The sequence below is a fragment of the Medicago truncatula genome, chromosome 4, assembly GCF_003473485.1.
Source record: "Medicago truncatula cultivar Jemalong A17 chromosome 4, MtrunA17r5.0-ANR, whole genome shotgun sequence".
Taxonomy (NCBI): domain Eukaryota; kingdom Viridiplantae; phylum Streptophyta; class Magnoliopsida; order Fabales; family Fabaceae; genus Medicago; species Medicago truncatula.
In genome coordinates, this window is record NC_053045.1 from 39,331,318 (window position 1) to 39,351,074 (window position 19,757).

Below are 19,757 nucleotides of genomic sequence, written 5' to 3' on the forward strand. Positions count from 1 at the left end.
TCAAAATGATTAGAAACTTTTGATGGAGAAAGTTGGCATTATTAAAGAGCATATTTGTGAATTGTGATATAGTCTGTCATTGCCTTCATTTAGCCATGCTTTTAGCTTACTCTAGAGCTATTATATTAGTCATGCCTATAGTTAATTAAGTATAGAGAGAGAGAGAGACTAAACAGATGAGATGACCCTATTTGAAAAAATTCACGAACTTAATGATATTTTTTAGGAATTTTAGGGATCGATGGTGAGTGATGATGACTTTGTGATCCGTCCGAATTTTCATTGTACTTTTTCAACTGTTCAGTTTTTTTTTTTGTTACAAAGAAAAAAGGATAAAAAAATAAATAAATAAAAAACTAACGTCTCACAAATCGAGTACCATTAGTATCAACAATTAAAAGGGGGCCTAAATCTGTAGGGGGTTTCTATAAACTGTAAGACCGACATTGTTTCTAGCACCCGTCTTCGCAAACCAGTCCGTACAAAAATTACCTTCGCGGTAGATTTGAGATATATGTACCTGCCAATTATTACGTTGCAGCAGCTTACACACCTGTTCAGTTTATTTATGTGTATATATGAATTAAAAAAAAAAAAACTCATTAATAATTTTTTGTTCTTAAATATGTCATTACTTCATGCAATTTCACTATATTTTAGCATTAGTCTCTGTATTTTTTTCATTAATCCCTGCACTTTATAATTTTTTTATCAATTGTTTTTTTTAAATAGGATCGAGGGTGTAAATAAATTTAAATGAACATATAATAAACTTTTAAAACTATAAGTAAATAGTAATAGTTATAGGAGAATACTAAATTGTGTATTTAAAACATGAGTTAAGAAACTAAATATAAGAGTGTTTTATTGAGACTTGTAAATTTGGTGTTTTGAAAGTTTAATTTTTTTTAAGAAGGTAAAATAAAGTGTATTAATACCAACAAAAAAATCCTATCGACATAAAGTATATTAACAGGGACTAAAACTACGTGTTAATTTTTTTATAGGAATCAAAATATGTCATTTTTTATGAGGATTAAAAACGAAATTGACTATGTTTATAGGGACCAAAAACTTATTTAACCATGCAAAATTTATATGAAACTAAATTTGTGTGATTGGTCATTAATAATTAATATATGACAATAATCAATGGTTGGCTCCTCAAAAAAATCAACCGTTGGATTATAAAAATTCATTGTTTATAATGAGTTAATTAAACAGAATAAATCTCGGTTAGAGTTGTTCCTGAAAAATCCAGAAGTCCTAACTCAACTGCCAAAATGTCGAAATTATTAGGCCAGATGCCATGACCGGGGTTCGAACCCCGGTACCTCCACTTGTGTGTGTAAGTTTATAATGACTTTGTCATTTCGTCTATCTAAAAAAAAAATTGTTCTTGAAAATCAGCATATGTATTCTCTATATATATATAGACACACGGTAGTAGAATAATTAGGAATCCATCCGGCACGAGTTAGGAATTCTTTGTATCTATATAGTTGTTTTTAATTTGACAAATTATTGCATAGCTGTTAGCAGCCACAAAAGGGCAGTATCTTGTTTTCATTTAAATGAATTAGGTCACAGTTAAGAACTCCATAGAGGTACAGATGACAATTCTTTTTAATGCTTATATGTCTGTCATGCTCAAGAGAATCATTCAGTTTTATAAAAAGTTAATTTAATGAGAGCAATTTAGAGAGGGTAAAAAAAAAGTGAAATGGCATGAAGAGATTTGATTTTATTCTTTTTTATGCTTATATATGTGTCATGCTCAAGAGGTTCATTCTTATGCTGACCAGACTTTCCATTCCAATCCGCAAGTTTTTCACATGTGTAAAGTGATTTGATATAATTTTTTGAAGAAATTAAAAGTTTTTTACCCACTATAGTAATAATGCAAAATGAGCCTATTGGTAGTATAATGTTCCACTTATAGACTTCATTTTCTTCTACTTTTTCAGGTAAACAAATGCTATTGTGAAATTGTATTTCCAAGGATGATACATTAAGCAACTGTTACACTATAAACATATATGCATGCACACATTTTATTTTTTCTCAGGAAGCTTCTCCAACAACTCTGGTAGCACCTCGAATAAATCTCCTACGAGTCCATAATCAGCAACCTGTAGTTCAGCATATCACATGAGGCAAAACTGTTTCAGGATTGCTCATGGCAAATAAAGTAGAAGCTGGACAATAAATAGCTTTTTCAGTTTAAACCAAAAAGCAATTACCTGAAATATAGGAGCATCGGCATCGTTGTTCACAGCAACAATGACTTTGGAATCCCTCATCCCTGCTATATGTTGAATAGCTCCAGATACACCAAAAGCCATATAGAGTTCAGGAGCAACAATCTTTCCAGTTTGTCCAACCTTCATATCCAATTTGAAAATAGGAAACACGGATGTGAGAATAAAACTAGGCCATGAACTAAAATGGAATTGAAGTGGCTACTGAGACTCAATACAAACCCAATTATAATGCATATTAAAATCCCTCAAATGATATGCCATTGCATGAACTTACAGTATCTAGTCAGGAAAGCAGGAAAATATATTTTGTTTCAACCAGATAGCAGCTTAAAATATCTTATCTAGAAGGGATGTCTGACAAAATGGTTGGAATTGTGGGATGTGACCACTAAATTCAAAGGCCATAAATTCAAGTTGAAGAATCAAATTAAACCTCTAGCATAAGGCTACCTAATATAGATCCATACATCATATCCAACCCTTCCTCGGACCCCATACATAGCAATTGGACAGGCTGCCGTTTTAATTTTCCAAATTACAAAACTTGCTAAAAGAATGAAAGGAAATATTAATGATTTGCATAATGCCATACTATACTTGACAGAAAATAAACTATATCAGTATATGTTCAGCTTTAATGTGTTTAGTATTCCCAAAGTGATAATTGACCAGTAATTATCTATTCCTCTTTGTTCCACACACAGATGTTTTTTCCATTTTCGACTTTTATGTTTTTAATTATCTTAACTTCCATAGTATTTCTTATTTTGACAGAGCAGTGTGACAAATGACAATTAGGAGCATAATCCTGGGAGAAACGGAGTACACCACTAGCCAGGGATGTAAAAAGTCTAGTCCAGAGTGAGACCTCGTCGTTCATCTTTTATCCAGTTGTAGTTTTGTATATGTTTGTGTGCGTATTGTTTCATCGGGTGGTTAATTTTGAATTTGAAAGGAAGTAAAGTACCTGGAGATCATTAGCAACAAATCCTGCATCAACAGCAGCACGAGTAGCACCAACTGAACAAAGGAGAGAATGAAGTTAGCAGATTTTACTTCATTCACAAAACGAACAATATGATAAGGAAGCAATGACAATGAAACACGCTATCATGTGTTAAGGCATGGAATTATATATTAAAATATATGGTCATGCTAGCAAGTGCCCTAAGGCTTTTTTTTATTTATTTATTTAAAAAAAAAAGGAACTGACGAAAAGCAGTGGCGGAGCCAGGATTATTGTAAAGCCCGGGCAAAAAAAAATTGCAACACATTTATAGCGGTTTACATAAGAAATTGCAAGCAAATAGTTAAAAAATCTAAAGAAATTGCCCAATTTATAGAGGGTTATATAAGAAATTCATAGGGATTTACATAAGAAATTGAAAAAATTTGGGCCGGAGCCCGGGCGAGTGCCCGGGGTCGCCGGGCCATAGAACCGCCCATGACGAAAAGAAACTTTGTCTTGAAAATACAAGTCAAACACATGTAAAGTCATAATTACACAATTTTCTATGTAAAAGTTACTACTTCAAATTGCTTAAACAATGCCCTAAGGGCACTTGTTAGCATTGTCCTTAAAATATTCTCCATGCCATCAATGAACTGGAATTTGAATCAGGGAACCTATTGTGAATCCAGCAAAAAAGAAATAACAAATCTCTGGCTATACAAATAAGCATCATAATAGCAATAATTAACAATAATACCAGCAGCACCAAGTTTCTTGGCTAGATTTTCGATCAACTTAAAGTTCTCAGCACTCTTTAGTGCACGACCACCAGTAACTACAATTCGTGCATTCCCAAGGTCTGGTCCTTCGTCATCCCGAGAAGTTTGAGATATATACCTAGACTTGTCCAGATCTGCCAAAATGACGAAGACTTTAAGTTTGTTTTGCCACTTGGAATTGTTCACATAGATCCAAGTCTTAAGGGGAATTAATTGATCAAATCGATGTAAATAACTAAGGATAATTATCCCTGATACAAATGATCCATTGATCTTTGTAGCATCAAACCAGGATCTATAGTCAACAGCTAAATAAGGACACAAACATTCCTACTTGTGTTTTCAGTTTACCCAAAAACAAATTGTCAATGCACAAGAAAAAGATAAACAGACCTTCATCAAAGGTTGAAAGATCAACCTGAGATATGGAAGCCTTATCAGATTTTGAGTCAACAGACTTGTGAGAAACAGGAAAAGATGTGGATCTAATTGTTAATATACAAGGACTGGCACCAGTATATCGGACTGTGCAAAGTGCGTTTCCTGCATATATTGGCCTGTACGAAATTAAAATATATATAATTTTAGTCAGACAAAGAACTCAACACATATTTTTTTTTTTGAGGGTCTGCTTAATGAGCCAACCCTATTGATTCACAAAAATTATGCCAGTCATATGTCGTGATAGCCATACAGCACTCATCAATATGATGAGTGTGGCATATTTAGCCAACTACCCCTTTTTTAACCCGACACTTATATTTCATAAGCAGGTTCATAATAAATAACTCAAATACAAGAAGCAAAGCATGCTGCACCAGTCAGCTGCCAAAACAATAAAAATTAAAAAACTAAAAAGACATCCCTACTTTGTTAGCCATCTTTTTAGCTCTGTAAATATGCCCTAACACATGCAAACTTGTTCATTTTAATAATATCCCATTAGCTATGGAGGTGAATTTAACAGAAGAACAAAGTTACAAGGGTACCTGCTTGTGAAAGTATAAACGGTTATGGTGTCTTATTTTAGTCAATCAATGTACATTAGATTCTCGTTTTTTTCTACTCTTTATTTATTAAGACTTAAGTGTGGAATGCAAAGATCGTCTACTATATACATGAACCAAATTTCCGGTGTATCACTTCAGTCCTCACCTAAGTCACAACTCATGAGTTCAAAATTGGCCTGATGTTTTGTATGAAGACCTAGAAGCTAGCTATGGCAAATACATCCTGATAACAATACCTACCCTAGGTTTGAAGGATAGATCCTCAAACAGTCCAGGTTTACAGGTTTTTTATTTGTCTACCTCAGAATCCAGATGAATATCAGATCAAGTGTCATACTTTGTTTTTAAATAGCTATTACAAATACTAAAGAAATTACTAACGTAGTTGACTGTTGAGCTAAACTAAAGGTTATCATACTAAAATTGTGGGCGAGTGGAATATGCCTAGATTTATAGTTGCGCTGCTGCATTTCTATTATTTTTATGCAAATATTTTTTCAAGGATTCATAATACACAACAACAATGAAGATTAAGAAAATGATAAAGACAGAATCTTGATTATATAATAGACTAACTAGAATGCTAAATGATAAAATTGTTTCTTTTCTACCCAGACACAGTCCAAAGGGAGTGAGATTTTCCATGAATCTATAATACGTATGTGACAGTTTGCAAAGCAAGAGACGGATGGAACAGAAGCAGTATGTCTCCTTCATAACAATAGCCTAATCGCTAAACAGTCAATAACTCAAAGAATAACAATACCAAACAGAGGGTCTTGTCAAATAGTAACAAACCACAGCAAAGAATTTGCTTAGTAAAGATAACAATTCCATGTCCAATCATGACAACGTAATAGTGACCAGTATCGAATTATGCAAAAAAAAAAATATTGATTAAAACAAAACAAATAGAGAACATGAAAACAGAGTGCCTCACAAAAATAAAATTAACGCACCTTATAAAAGTATGAGAATCAGATATTCCTGTAACATCAGTAACTGGAGAAACATCTAAAAGAGCAGCAGCACGCGGCATGACATTTTTCCCAAAAGAATTTGAAGCTGCAATTATATGAGAGTAACCATCTCTTTGCTGAACCAAATGTACTAGTTTAGCCCAGGGTTCTGCCAATTGGTTCTTGAATGTATCTGAATCCGCCACGAGCACCTACACCACAAGCAGCATACCCAAGCAAACTATGAAAACTCCCAAATTAAATCTCCCTTTCCAACACATATCTGCACATACACAATCTCCACCCTTTCTCAACTACAGCATGTACATTTTCTTTTCCTCTTTTTATCATTTCAAGTTCAAAATAAAAAGTTCAATCATTTTGAGCACATTAGCAACTATACCCAATAAAAACATAATACTAACTAACATAATAATTTACCAAAAAAACATCAGCAATAATAATAATAATAAACTTCAGCATTAGTTTTATTTTGTGGTGTTAACCCTCCAGTTCCTAGGGAAAGGGCCCCTGATAATCTAGAGTTCGGCCATGAGGTAAGTATAGCCTAACAAAGAATTGTTTCACTCAGGAATCAAACTCAGTTCACCTGAACAATTCGTCCTTTGGTGGAGCTCATTAACCAACTGAGCCCAAATGATTGGTTAATAAACCTCAGTATTAGAAATCAATGAATCTAAAGTCAAATCAATGTATCAACTTCGCAATCCAGGTCCCTAACAATCATTTCTTCACAAATTCACTCATTTGGGACGGTGGTGATCATTCAATCAAGATCAAACAGTCCAGATTCAAACTTGGTATTGTAAATTATAAAACAAAAAATGAAATCTACATTTTTCTTAAATAGGTTGACCAAGTATATTGGGACTGCGTGAATGCAGGAAATTCCCGACTGCAGTGAATCCAATTTCACCAATTACAACTAACTAAGACTTCATTTGAATACCTTAATTAAGGAAACTCGAGCTCATAGTAATTTAAATTAAGTAACTAAATTGCATGGTTCCAGAACATATAAGTAACTGAAAGAGGTGAAGTGAGTGAGTTACCTTCGAGATGGAAGGGTGGGAGGAAGCAGCATGTGAAGCAGCCTGATGAAGAGAAGGACCAGAGCCAGCTAAGAGAAGAGAAACGGAAGAGTCGTCATTGTTAGGAAGACACGTGGCGGCGTGGAGTGCGGAGAGAGAAGGAGGTTTGATGGCACCGTTTTCGTGCTCCGCGAGGACAAGAGTGCTACCCTACACTACATCGATCCAATTCAGCAACAACGGCAAAGTGGAATGATATAAAGAAATTGAGATAGTGAATGAATTATTATTACGTTTCGAGAAGTGGAAAAGGATGGAGGGAAGAAGAAGGTGCGTTTCTTAAGTGCTCCTCTGAGGATCATGCGAGTCGCCATTGTATTTTTTCTTTTTTCAGAATAATGGTTGGTGGTGATGATGCTGATTCAGTTTAAGGAAGGATTATGAGAATTAGAAAATGATGATGATGAGAACAAAAAAATGATAGGGACGGTGACGTGTTCATGTGTGTAATAATCTATCTTAATTTTCCATTTGCGAGTAGGCAGCTGCCATGGCATGTGATGCTGCCTCCGTGTGCGTGAATGAGTCACTCGTGTTTCTCACCGAATTTTTTTTTTACAAAAATAAAATCTTATTCGTTCATTCAAATCGAGAGATTACATCATTCAACATCGCTAAAAACGTAAAGATGAATCTGCATGCGAACAAAAATATATGATAAAATTAAAGTGACCGGAGTATTCATGACCTCCGAATTTGCAATGTTGACGCCCAAATCTTTGATTGAATAATCGATCTTTTAATATGAATCAAATTAACACCGCACGAAGACGGAAAATCAAACAACGCTGCACAAGACGACGAACAACAAACCACCACACTTAGATGATGAAATCACAAAGAAAAAACTTAGATCTATGTGAAAATCACTTATTTAAATTGAAAAAGAGAGAAAAAGATGAGAAGGGGTGATTTCAGGTCAAGAATTGACCCAAAACCACCCATCAACGAAGAAACCGTAAGAGAAAATCTAGAGAGAGAAAATTAGGACCGGCTTGTGGAAGAGGGAGAAGAAAACAATTCAAAAAAATATATTGTTTTCCTTTATTTCATATCGGTTTATATCCGACTCTCTCTATCTCACATATAAGTCACTTTGGAGAAAAGGAAAAAATCATATCAGTTTTTCTCACCGTAATTTTTAATACTCCATGTCCCAAAAAATTTATTCAAGCATTTATTAACGAGTGTCCCGTACATTAGTTAAAGAAACAAAACGAAAAATATTTGCACCGTAAATATCATCTTTTACACTTTTTAGACATTGACTATACTAATTCCTTGACTAGTGTTCCAGGGGCACTCTTTAACATTTTCCTTTATTCAAATATATTAGATTTGAAATTTTTAATTTTAAAGGGCATTTCAATAAAAGAAATTTGCATGATGGTTTTTTTTAAAAGCTAAATTTAGTGATAACAAGTTTTTGTTCAAGACCAATAAAAATAAAAAGTTACAAAGCAATGGGTGCATAAAGTTTCTCTGCAAAATACTAAAATAAAAAGTTAAACTTGTTGCTTCACAAAGAGTTACTAACGATATCTAAACAATTCAAGAAAATAACAAACAACGCGCCCAAATCACAAACACCAAAAGTCTACTAAGACCTATATGCACACATAATCGAGTACATTGACAAAAACTCCAAACAACAAGCAAACATACTCCATAACAACACCAAGAATCGGCTAAGCAGCAAAGTATCACCCCACCACCGTAATCTTCCACCCGAAAACAAACAAACCCTTAAATACGACAACATCACGAACATCGAACCTTCACACATCAACCGCAACTAAAATGACAACCTTAAATCCAAACAAAAGTCTCGGTTGTACCATAAACTAACAACCCTCATCCCTACCAAAATAAAGAGATAACAATCGCAACCACACCTCGTCAGACACAAACTGATGCAAAATAAACTTTTAGATTCCAACTCCATTTATAAAACAAACAACCATCCTACTTAATTCTCTCTCTACACGATAAAAAAATTAATTAAGCCCTCTGATACAATGACATCATAAACAATAGACCTCCAAAGCTAACCAAAAGCTTCTCCACAAAACACTAACACCTCTTGTCACTGCAAAAATAAAGAGACAACAACCACACATCGTCAGACACAACACGACACACACAAATCTTTCTGACAAAAATAAACAGACTTCCAACACCATTCATAAAAACAAGTAAAGTGGCGTGTCCATCTTACTCAAACCTCATCTCCACAATAAATAAATAAAGAATCAAACCTTCCACTACAACAACATCATGAACACCATACCTCTCCACAACAACCTCAATCAAAACTTCAACCACCAAAGTCAAACAAAAACCTCGCAAGTTAGGATTGGCAACCCTAAGACGAATCTACAACACCTAGTCATGACTTCAGTTAAAACAAGGTATGAAGGCGGCAACACCACCCCATACCTAAACAAATCCAATCCTCTCGCACAGAGGAGCCAATTTTGAAACATGCAGGCACAATAGATGTAGCGACGAAAAACCATCAACCATTTAGAAAAACTCTATATCCAACACGAAATTTGACAAAAGGATTCGATTGAACTGCTGCCACCACGTAGCAAACGAATAAAATCATTATTAAAAACCACGAAGCAAATCAAGATCCACGAAACAAACGCCATCGACAACGAGAATTACCGACGCCGTTTGAAAACAAACCATAATAAACCTCAATATATTATATTTTGGAGGGAATTTTGAAGAATATAGATTATTTTTCTCTTTCAAATTAAGTATAAATTAAAAATGACATATCATAATATATTATTTTCATTTTCTTTATGGAAAGCATTTTCAAAATATATTTACATACATCAATATGGTAAAAATTTGTTAACATGATGATGATTAGAGCATAGTAATTACATACCGAGTAATTTGAGGTCATGCAAAATCGTTGTTATGGCTGAGATCATGCAAGAATTACAAATTCAAAAAGATTCTTTATTTTATTCAAATTTAAAGGGATGCTAAAAACAATATTTATTTTTGACATAAATCATTTATTTTTGATTGGACAGTATTTTTTTTTTCCTACTATAAACCACCATAATCATAGCCTTTAAATTATAAAAAAAGTAACAAGAGTTTTTCTCTTTAACAAACAGCTCCAATATATTTTACGACTTAAGCTGTTTGGTCGGTCTGAAAGTAATTTTTGAGTCAATTTTTAAGTTATTCAACAATTTATGGCAGATTTCATGATCTTTTTGCCAACAACGAGACTTAAACATGCTCCCTAATTGATGCTTTTGCAGATCAAATTGGAATTCTTTTTTAAACAAAGAGTCACCGGTCACGTTACCAAATCTAGTTATACAAAAACAATTTATTTTATAGATAAGAAAAATAATATTTAGCTGTAATAAATATTTTTTAAGGAGTAGTTTTTATTTTTTATTTTTGAAATATTCTATTTACCTCAAAAAAAAAAAAGAGAGAGAATAATCAGAACATTTTCGTGAGAGAGAGAGAGAGAGAGAGAGGGAGAGAAGAAACGGAAACAGTAATAAGCTACTTCTGAAGGAAGAAGAGGTAGCTACTTGCGTTGGATCTACAATCTCAATTTCAATCAATCTCCGTTACTTTCTTCTTCGCCACCATGCTTTCTGCTAGCAAACTCAAATCCGTTGATTTTTACAGGTTACAACAATTTTCATTTTCATCATTTTCGTTTCATCTCTTTCTATTTACCTTCCGAACTCGCACATTTGAGCCTCAATTACTTTTGAATTTTGTTTCTAGTTGTTTTATGCTTTGATCATGCTTGAATTCTATCGTTTTTTCTTTTGAAAGAGATTCGAATCGAAAATGCACAGCTTAAGAAATTAACAACATAATATTTGGTGTTATAATAAGCATAATTGAAAGAATTGAAGCATAATGTGAAAATTCGACTCAACTATTATGCTTAATTTCAACATTTCAAATTATTTTCTTGGAAATTTTATCAATAATTTTGTGAATTTTTTATTACACCGACATAACCATAGGGGATGTGAATTTTATGAATATTGAATAATTTAGAATGCATGTATATGTTCCTCTTTTTTATTTTACCTTTTATAATACTATTGAAATGTAAATGTTGTTGTTGTTGACTTTTGTCAACAGAAAAATCCCAAGAGATTTGACCGAGGCGTCGTTGTCGGGAGCAGGATTATCCATTCTGGCGGCTCTCGCCATGATGTTTTTGTTTGGAATGGTTAGTTGCTTTATAATAGTTAGATTAGATTATCGAATCGAACATAATACTATTCGATATTTTACTGCCTTGGTTTTTAACTTTCATTTTGATATTTGTCTTGCAATCGTGGTTTCAGGAACTTAGTAATTATTTTGCTGTTACCACCTCTACATCGGTGATTGTTGACAAAAGTTCTGATGGTGACTTTTTGCGCATCGATTTCAATTTCAGGTAATAATGGAAATAGGTATTTGTTTAAATATGTTGTTTCTGGAAGGCCGTTAAAGTTCGCGTGTTAACTATTAGTATTAATTAGTAATATATGCAAGTTATTGGCGGGGTTTATGGTTTTCCGAGTTTTGACTTTCAACAGAAAATGCAAGCTTCTGTCACTTGTATTTACAAATTGATGCTATTGTTTTCAAGAATACAGAAATGTTCAATAAGGATTTGTAAAGACTAGCTTGTTAGAAGATCAATGAGTTATTTGTTACAGTATTGGTTAATTGAATTCATTAAACAACATGCTTTGTAGTTTGGCATTTTAGATGCTTGAAATACTCTTGTAGGAGGAAGAGAGGTTAAGAGTTTTCACACCTTTCACGCTCGTTTTCAAACTGAGTATGGCTAGGCCTTTTGTTGACACATGATCATTTTTTGATCGGATCGTTGTTGAAATTGGGAGTGGGGTGGGGATGTAAGCTAACAATATAATCATTAAAAGGCTGGGGGTTAATTTTGATACTTGACGTGTAGTGATGGTTTTTGAAATTGACATGAAGTCCAAACATTGCCAAGGCTGTGCCTTCATCTATTACACTTCATCTGTTTTTCTAAAAGTTCCAAACATTGCCAAGGCTATGCCTTCATCTATTACCCTTCATTTGTTTTTCTAAAAGTTCCATCTCACTCCCAACTTATTCAGAACTTGTAGCTAATCCTAGTAATATTATCAGCATGTTGATTTTATATTGAAGTTCTTTATAAACTTTATATTCCTCTATTTCTTTTTTCTGGCTGATAGTGTCAACTTATCTTGCAGTTTTCCTGCACTCTCATGCGAATTTGCATCGGTTGATGTGAGTGACGTGCTGGGAACAGTAAGTTTCTACTTTATTACTTTGTTTTCTTATTCATTTTATACTAACTTTTTATATTCTATTTTATCTCTTGTTCCCTGACGTTTTGGTATTAGTCCCTCATTTTTTTACCTCTTACTTACAGAACAGGCTCAATATAACAAAAACGGTTCGTAAGTTTTCTATTGATTCAAAGTTAAGGCCCACTGGCTCCGAGTTTCATTCGGGAACGATTGCAAATGCTGTTAAGCATGACGATGAAGTAGACACAGACTTTGTTGAAGGTTCTTTGCCACTCACATCACAGCACTTTGATAAATATGTTCAGCTGTAAGTGGACCAAGATTGATATTGATTCATTTGATTTTTTAGTTATGCAATAGCTCATTTTATAGATTTTTTCCACTTGAAACACACGGTTGTTATGCACCTTTTACACCATTTTTAATGATCTTTTTGCAGGTTTCCAATCACAGTTGTAAATTTTTATGCACCTTGGTGTTCCTGGTGCCAACGTTTGGTAATTATTTTATCCTTTTTTTTTTTATCTTTTCTTTACTTCAGGAAATAAGGGTTCTACCTGATGTATTTGTTACCTACATTGGCTTCTGTTTCCTTTTCATTGATGTCTTATTCTTCCTCAAAAGATATATCTCGTTTTAGTTACAAGCCTTGTAGCGGTGTCAAAGTCTAATTCAATTGTTTAGTGCCTCCTCACCATCAGATACATTTCACTAGTGACTAATGTAAAGTTGTGATGCAGAAGATTAAATGATGTATTGATATGTCATGCAAAGAGTGCTAATAGCTGCATATAATTGGTCCACATAAGATTATTGGCAGTTGCTTTCATACAATTTTTTTTTGAAGAAGCTGCTTTCATACAATAAATTAATTATGTAAAATTTATTTTCTTCAATGAATGATGGTGTGATTGATATATTTCTGTACTTGTTACATGGATTTATCATCTACTCTTTTGTTTCAGAAACCTTCATGGGAGAAGGCGGCTAAAATAATGAGAGAGAGGTACTTTATTATTAAGTCATTGTTTCTCAGACTTCTTGAAAATTTATTGTAGAATGTCTACCCTCTCTCTGCTAATTCAATGTCCCATACGCGTATCATTACATTTTATTTAGATATGATCCAGAAATGGATGGGCGTATTCTTTTGGCAAAGGTAGATTGCACTCAAGAAGGTGATTTATGCAGGAGGTACTGTTGCTGTTTTATTTACTGTTTTTCTTACTTGTGGTTTACATAGTTTTCTACTTATCGGAATCACACATAGAGACAAATACAATGTTGCAAAGCTAAACCTTGAAAAGAAGTGCTTAGATACCGACGAACTTGGAATGGAGAAAGAAAAGGGTGAGATAGACTTGGTTATCTAAGTAGAAAAAGAAGGGAGAATAAAGTTGTGGAGTGTAAAAAAGGGGGATAACAGTCTTTTGAAGAGGAAATGTTGGACAGAACTCAAAAGGAATATGTGAGTGGGTCCCATTCTGGTTTTTCCATATTTGGCCAGTGCAGCAGAATGATGTGTCATATCATCTATTAAGAAGTGGATATGTCAATTTGACCCTTATAATAATTTGAATCTTTTTCATCAATTTGTCTTGCTCGTCGCTCATTAGGTATTACTATATGAACTGTCAAAGTGCATATATATGCTAGTAACATTGTAGGGATACTTATATAAAGAAGATGAAAACATGAGTAAAAATAAGGAGTTTGTTATTGGAGTGTATTAAAGAATGTGTTGCTAGCATTTCTCTTCGCTCAAATATAATGTCTTTCAAAAGAAATCCATCAATTGGGACAATTGAGAATAAATCTGTGGTTTTTATACCGTTAATTGGATCTACTAGAATTTGCATGTTGTTGATTCCTTTAGATTCAAGGTTTAGTTTCTGTTTGTGTGCCATGTCTTGTCCTTCCAGACAAGAAATACGTAAAGGATTTTATAATCATGTTAAGAATCTGAAATGTTCTAAAAGATTTCATGTTATAGGTTTTGTAGAGATTTTTAGCATAGTTTGGAAAAGAAAACAAATATCAGACACTTTCTTCTGTTCTTGCTAAATTGAACATGGAACTTTCGTTATTATAATTTTGTTATTTTCTTTGTCTTGGTTTGTTGCATTCCCACACACTCTTGCTATTTTCCATCTATGATTCTTTTGCCATTGTCTCATTTTCAATGTCCAGGCATCACATACAAGGGTATCCGTCTATTCGCATCTTTCGGAAAGGAAGTGATGTCAGGTAATAATTTCTGCAAGTAAAATCATTTTTATTTGTCCGTATTTGATACAAATTTCCCATTTACATTGAATATTTGAATCAACAATCATGTGTAAGTGTTTATATTATGCATGTCTATTAGTTTATTGTTACTATACAATTTATACTGCATTAATATCATTGAAGTTATCCTTGTGTAAAAATCTTAATAAATATGTACTCATCTGCTTATCCCTTTTTGGATATTTATATACATATTCAGTCCTGTGTAAAAATCTTAATAAATAAGTACTCATCTGCTTATCCCTTTTTGGATATTTATATACGTATTCAGTTATTTGATTATATTACATTTGCCACATGTGTAATGCCATAGGTTTTTTGCCTTTCACAAAATATGAGAATGAACTTAAAACTCATATCTAGAATGTGTGTAGGGTTAGAGGCCAAAATTGAAATCTTGTTAGAATCAGAATCAAATTTATATATTTAATTATAAGGATTAGAATCATAATTTACGATTTGAATTAGTAAATTATATCAACTAGCATTTATTGTATTTATTCTAAATGCTATTGACATAATTAAATATGTAAATCACTTTAGAGGAGCCATATCCATAAATGGATTTGGATCCTCCAAAGTGTAAAGTGAGCAAATCAAGGGTTGTTATTTAAATAAACTCATGATTTGTTAGGATGTACCTACAATATCTACCTTGATTTATTAATTAACTGCTGATATTATTCACTTTACACTCTAAAGTGAGTTCACTTTAGAGGAGCTGGATCAATTATAAATAGAGGTGAGTGTTGTCTGATTTAGACACAAAAATCACGAACTTAACATAGTATCAGAGCTATGTGACAATTGGGGTTCATTGAAGCCGCTGCCGGCAGCGAGCTCCCACGAGAGAAGTCTTCCGGAAAGATTTTATATTGTTCAGTGCTTCTGCAACTCGCTTCCGTGAGCCTCCTATAAAAACTTGTCTTCTGTTTTGTCTCTTCCAGTCACTGTCATCGCCACAACCATTTTGGCTGTTACTGGCCAATACTGAAACATCTCCAGAGGATTTTCAACGAGAACCCCACCATCAGGAGCAGAATCTCGATCTCCCGATATACGAAACCTTGGAGTTGAACACAACATGCTCAGATTGGAAAGAAATATCTTGTATTGTTTTATTTCAATTGCTATGGAAATATCAATTTCTGGCGAAAATTCCTGAAGGAATAGTAAACTGAACATGAAAATCCTCGTTTGATTATATTGGGACCTCTTATTTGCTCTTCTCAGGCAGTTGACGTTTCCGTCCTGCTGCATGCATTCACCGTGCTTCATCTAGTGTTTCTCTTTCTCGTCGATGCGTTTCTCTCTGCATCCAGGTGTGATTCAACCAGCCCTGTCTTCTTCAATGGAATTTTTTTTCCAATAACCACCATAGCTAGCTTCATAACCTCTGGTGAGTCTAGACGTCTTTGCTATAGTGACCTCCAGCAGCACTTTTGGCCAAGGCTACAGCCCTGTTGTTTATATTTTCTCTATAGTACATCTTTCGATTGTAGCAAGCAGAAGGGGAGTGTTAGAATCAATCAATCAAAGCTGTGTAGTTTATTATAAGGATTTAAATCAGTAAATTATATTAACATTCCCTCCGTCCCTAATCTTTGGTCCTTTAAAATTTGGATACATATTAAGAAACGGGTTAGATAAGTTTAGATCCTTTTACCCTTAATTCATTTAATGAAAGTAAAATTTATTTAATGCATGCTTTTGGTTTTTGTAAGGGTACTAAAGGAAAAACATCATTAATTATATATTGGTTTTCTAAAAGAACCAAAGTTTTTTGAGAAAATAAAAAACTAAAAGGACCAAAGATTATGGACGGAGGGAGTAATATTATAATTTTATTCTATTTATTCTACATGATATTGTAAATAGATGTGGGTGTGAGAATGAAAGTGATTGATTGAATTATGTGTGAAAGGTAATGACAATTCTTCACTGGCATATGATGCAAGTGTCACAATCATTTTGTGAAATTGGATACAAGCAGATAAAAATGAGTTTGATTAAATATAGATTTGTTTTTCCGCTATTGACTGAAAAAGAATATAAAACTGGTGTATTCCTATAGCATTTTGTGGAAACCATTTCTGAATCATGGCGCTGCTGTGTTCCCAGTAGATCAGCTGAATATAGAGAATTAGTATCGATGACTAGTGTACTGGTAAGTAAAGCTAAGTTGGTGAAATTATCAGGATTCACTGCTTTGAACTTCTCAATTACCACTTTGAGCTTCTGAATGAATCAATTACTAGTAGACAATGTCGATTCTTTTATAATGACTGGTTCTCTCCTATGTATATAGAGGTTTTTCAATTCCTATTCAATCATATTTGTTTGATATTTCATGTGAGTGTGTGCGTACGTCCTGAATTCTGCGCCATGTTGGAGGTGGCTGGATTTCTGATTTTTTGCATTCGGTGAATAAAGCTAGTTTTTTGAATGCTTTTCCTATTTCAGAAGCGACCATGGACATCATGAACATGAGTCCTATTATGGAGACCGTGATACAGAAAGCCTAGTCAAGGTTCACAATATTTAATTTTGAGTTAAAATAATTTGAATCAAATTTAACTTTACAGTAGACTGGTTAATGCTTTCCCATGTAATTTAACCTGACTTCTCCGTTTGCAGACCATGGAGACTTTAGTGGCATCTCTCCCAACAGGATCTCAACATCTAGCTTTGGAGGATAAATCCAATGGAACAAAAAGACCAGCACCGTCAACCGGTGGATGTAGAGTTGAGGGATATGTGCGTGTGAAAAAGGTAAACTCGGTTAAAGTTTATCCTTCAACCTTATGTTTTAGAAAAACTCTTCTGTTTTTTAGTTTTCTGATGTGACTTGAATTAAGTGGTCTTATATTTCGCTGGAAGTAACTGATATAATTACTACTTTTTTTGTTTTTGTTTTTGTTTTGATGTTTGCTTCTAATAGACTTCAGCTGTTCCATTTAAAAAATAGACACGTCATCTGTTAATATTAAAATCACTGGCTTTTTAAAAAAAAAAAAACCCAATTCACTGAAAAAGAACAGGGGAAGTAACATTTCTAGTGTTTTCCTCCTGGATTTTCAATATAATATGTTGAAAGAAATATAAAATGTTTAGGACATTGCAGGTTCCAGGAAGCTTGGTTGTCTCAGCTAGATCAGATGCACATTCATTTGATGCTTCTCAAATGAACATGTCACATGTCATCAACCATCTATCTTTTGGAAAAAAAGTGACACCTAGAGCCATGATTGATGTGAAGCATTGGATACCATACTTAGGTATTAACCATGACAGGCTGAATGGACGGTCATTTATCAACACTCGTGATTTGGAAGGGAATGTTACTGTAAGTTTAATATTTTATATCAAAAAATCTTATAACTCAGTGCAAACTTCACTATTGGAATTTGTATGGTTGCTATAGAATGTTGGATTGCATAGATGTCCAGAGCCTGATGAAGTTTTTGTTCTATTTTTTTCTCTCCTTTCTTTCATTCTATAATGCCTTACCGTGTACCACTCAAACCATCATAAACTCGGTTGGGCCTTAATGGTCCTTCTCTTTAACTCTGTCAATCACCCAAAAAACTATCTATCTCATCTGGAAACTCATTTTGGTACAAATTACAATGTGGAATGCTTATAGATTTTCACACTAACTTGTTCTCTGCTTATTAAAGTTTCCCTATGTTGTCAAGTTCCTCAACTGCTTCACTCTTTCACTTCGCTAAGCATAAACATGGGATGAACATTTAAATGTCCACGTTAGAATTTTAAACGCGTTGACTTAGACATATCTCCTACTCCAGACTTAAATATAAGCAAAAAAGCACATGTATTTTGTTCAAATGTGCACCAAGTACATGTACATTTAAGTCCAGAGGGAGTATTTTCTTGAAGTGTATCTGCTAATATCACTCTATAAATGTCCAATTTTTTGGTCATTATTATCTGTATGCTCCCCTAATGTCTTTCTGAAGCACCCACCAAGGAGACAACCTACTGAAAGAAATCAATATGCAGTGGAGACAATCAAACTTAGTTCTTCACTCATTTGTTTTTCATTACTGTTACTATGTTATCTCCACTGAGATAACACAACACAACTTCTCATTGATATATTCTGTTCTCATTAGATGATCCCAATCATGTTTATTTTTATCTGTGTGGATGTTGATATTTGAGATTTATTGTGACCATGTTATAATACAACAATCTAATATGTGTCTGCAGATAGAGCATTATATTCAGGTAGTTAAAACAGAGGTAATAACCAGAAAAGGTTATAAATTAATCGAAGAGTACGAGTACACAGCACACAGCAGTGTGGCACACAGCGTGAACATTCCTGTTGCAAGGTTCCATCTTGAGCTCTCCCCTATGCAGGTCAGAACATGGAAGTCATGGTTCAAATATATATACGGACAGTGTGTTTAGTAAATTTATTTTAGATTTACAATGTATGTTTTGTTATCAGGTCTTAATAACAGAAAACCAGAAGTCTTTTTCACATTTTATTACAAATGTCTGTGCTATCATTGGGGGTGTTTTCACGGTTAGTATTTTCTATTATTGATTCTAGATACTTTAGTTTTATCTTTTTTTTGTTGATTATACTATTGTTAACAAGTCTTTTTTTTTTTTTTTTTTTTTTTTTTTTTTTTTTTTTTGTGATTTCAGGTAGCTGGAATCCTTGACTCGATTCTGCATAACACCATTAAGGCAATGAAAAAAATTGAGATTGGCAAGAATTTTTGATAGATAGGCGAAAATTTTGTATAGCACAATGCTTCTAATTTTGTTATAACCAGTTTCCTTGGGAGTTATGTAGTACTTTGATTTATATAGATATGTTCTAAATCATACAAATGTACTTTTCTAGTTGATACTTCAGTAAAATGATAATCACAGTTTACAAGGATAAGGGTTTCAAGGTGCATAATGCACTGAACTGATAAGGTATATTGGCAAAAATCCGTACGTCAAGTCCATATTTTCCATCGCTCCATTGAATATTATAGTCAATCTAGAATGAATATAAGAGCATTGTTATTTTGGTCAATACACT

General features: G+C 33.6%; 2 protein-coding genes and 1 non-coding gene across 3 annotated transcripts; 1 reads left to right on the forward strand and 2 right to left on the reverse strand.

Annotated features, from left to right (window-relative positions):
- Positions 1 to 1,836: 1,836 nt before the first annotated feature.
- Positions 1,837 to 7,535, reverse strand: LOC11440872 (electron transfer flavoprotein subunit alpha, mitochondrial). Its single transcript, XM_003607604.4, has 8 exons — positions 7,310 to 7,535; positions 7,038 to 7,226; positions 5,965 to 6,176; positions 4,389 to 4,552; positions 3,974 to 4,129; positions 3,232 to 3,284; positions 2,244 to 2,384; positions 1,837 to 2,132 (listed from the first exon to the last, which is right to left on the reverse strand). The coding sequence occupies exons 1-8, from the start codon at positions 7,388 to 7,390 to the stop codon at positions 2,055 to 2,057; spliced, it is 1,074 nt and encodes a 357-aa protein (XP_003607652.1). The 5' UTR covers positions 7,391 to 7,535; the 3' UTR covers positions 1,837 to 2,054.
- On the reverse strand, positions 4,617 to 4,740 carry LOC112421519 (U11 spliceosomal RNA). Its single transcript, XR_003011845.1, has one exon. It is a non-coding gene; the product is annotated as a U11 spliceosomal RNA (small nuclear RNA).
- Positions 7,536 to 10,553: 3,018 nt separating the features above from the next.
- On the forward strand, positions 10,554 to 19,647 carry LOC11445916 (protein disulfide-isomerase 5-4). The gene is made up of 15 exons (XM_003607605.4): positions 10,554 to 10,754; positions 11,226 to 11,316; positions 11,435 to 11,529; positions 12,341 to 12,398; positions 12,523 to 12,707; positions 12,840 to 12,897; positions 13,366 to 13,406; positions 13,520 to 13,594; positions 14,591 to 14,647; positions 17,153 to 17,219; positions 17,327 to 17,461; positions 17,814 to 18,035; positions 18,923 to 19,075; positions 19,167 to 19,244; positions 19,370 to 19,647. Exons 1-15 carry the CDS (start codon positions 10,714 to 10,716, stop codon positions 19,445 to 19,447), a joined length of 1,434 nt encoding a protein of 477 aa, XP_003607653.1. The 5' UTR covers positions 10,554 to 10,713; the 3' UTR covers positions 19,448 to 19,647.
- The last annotated feature ends 110 nt before the right edge of the window (positions 19,648 to 19,757 follow it).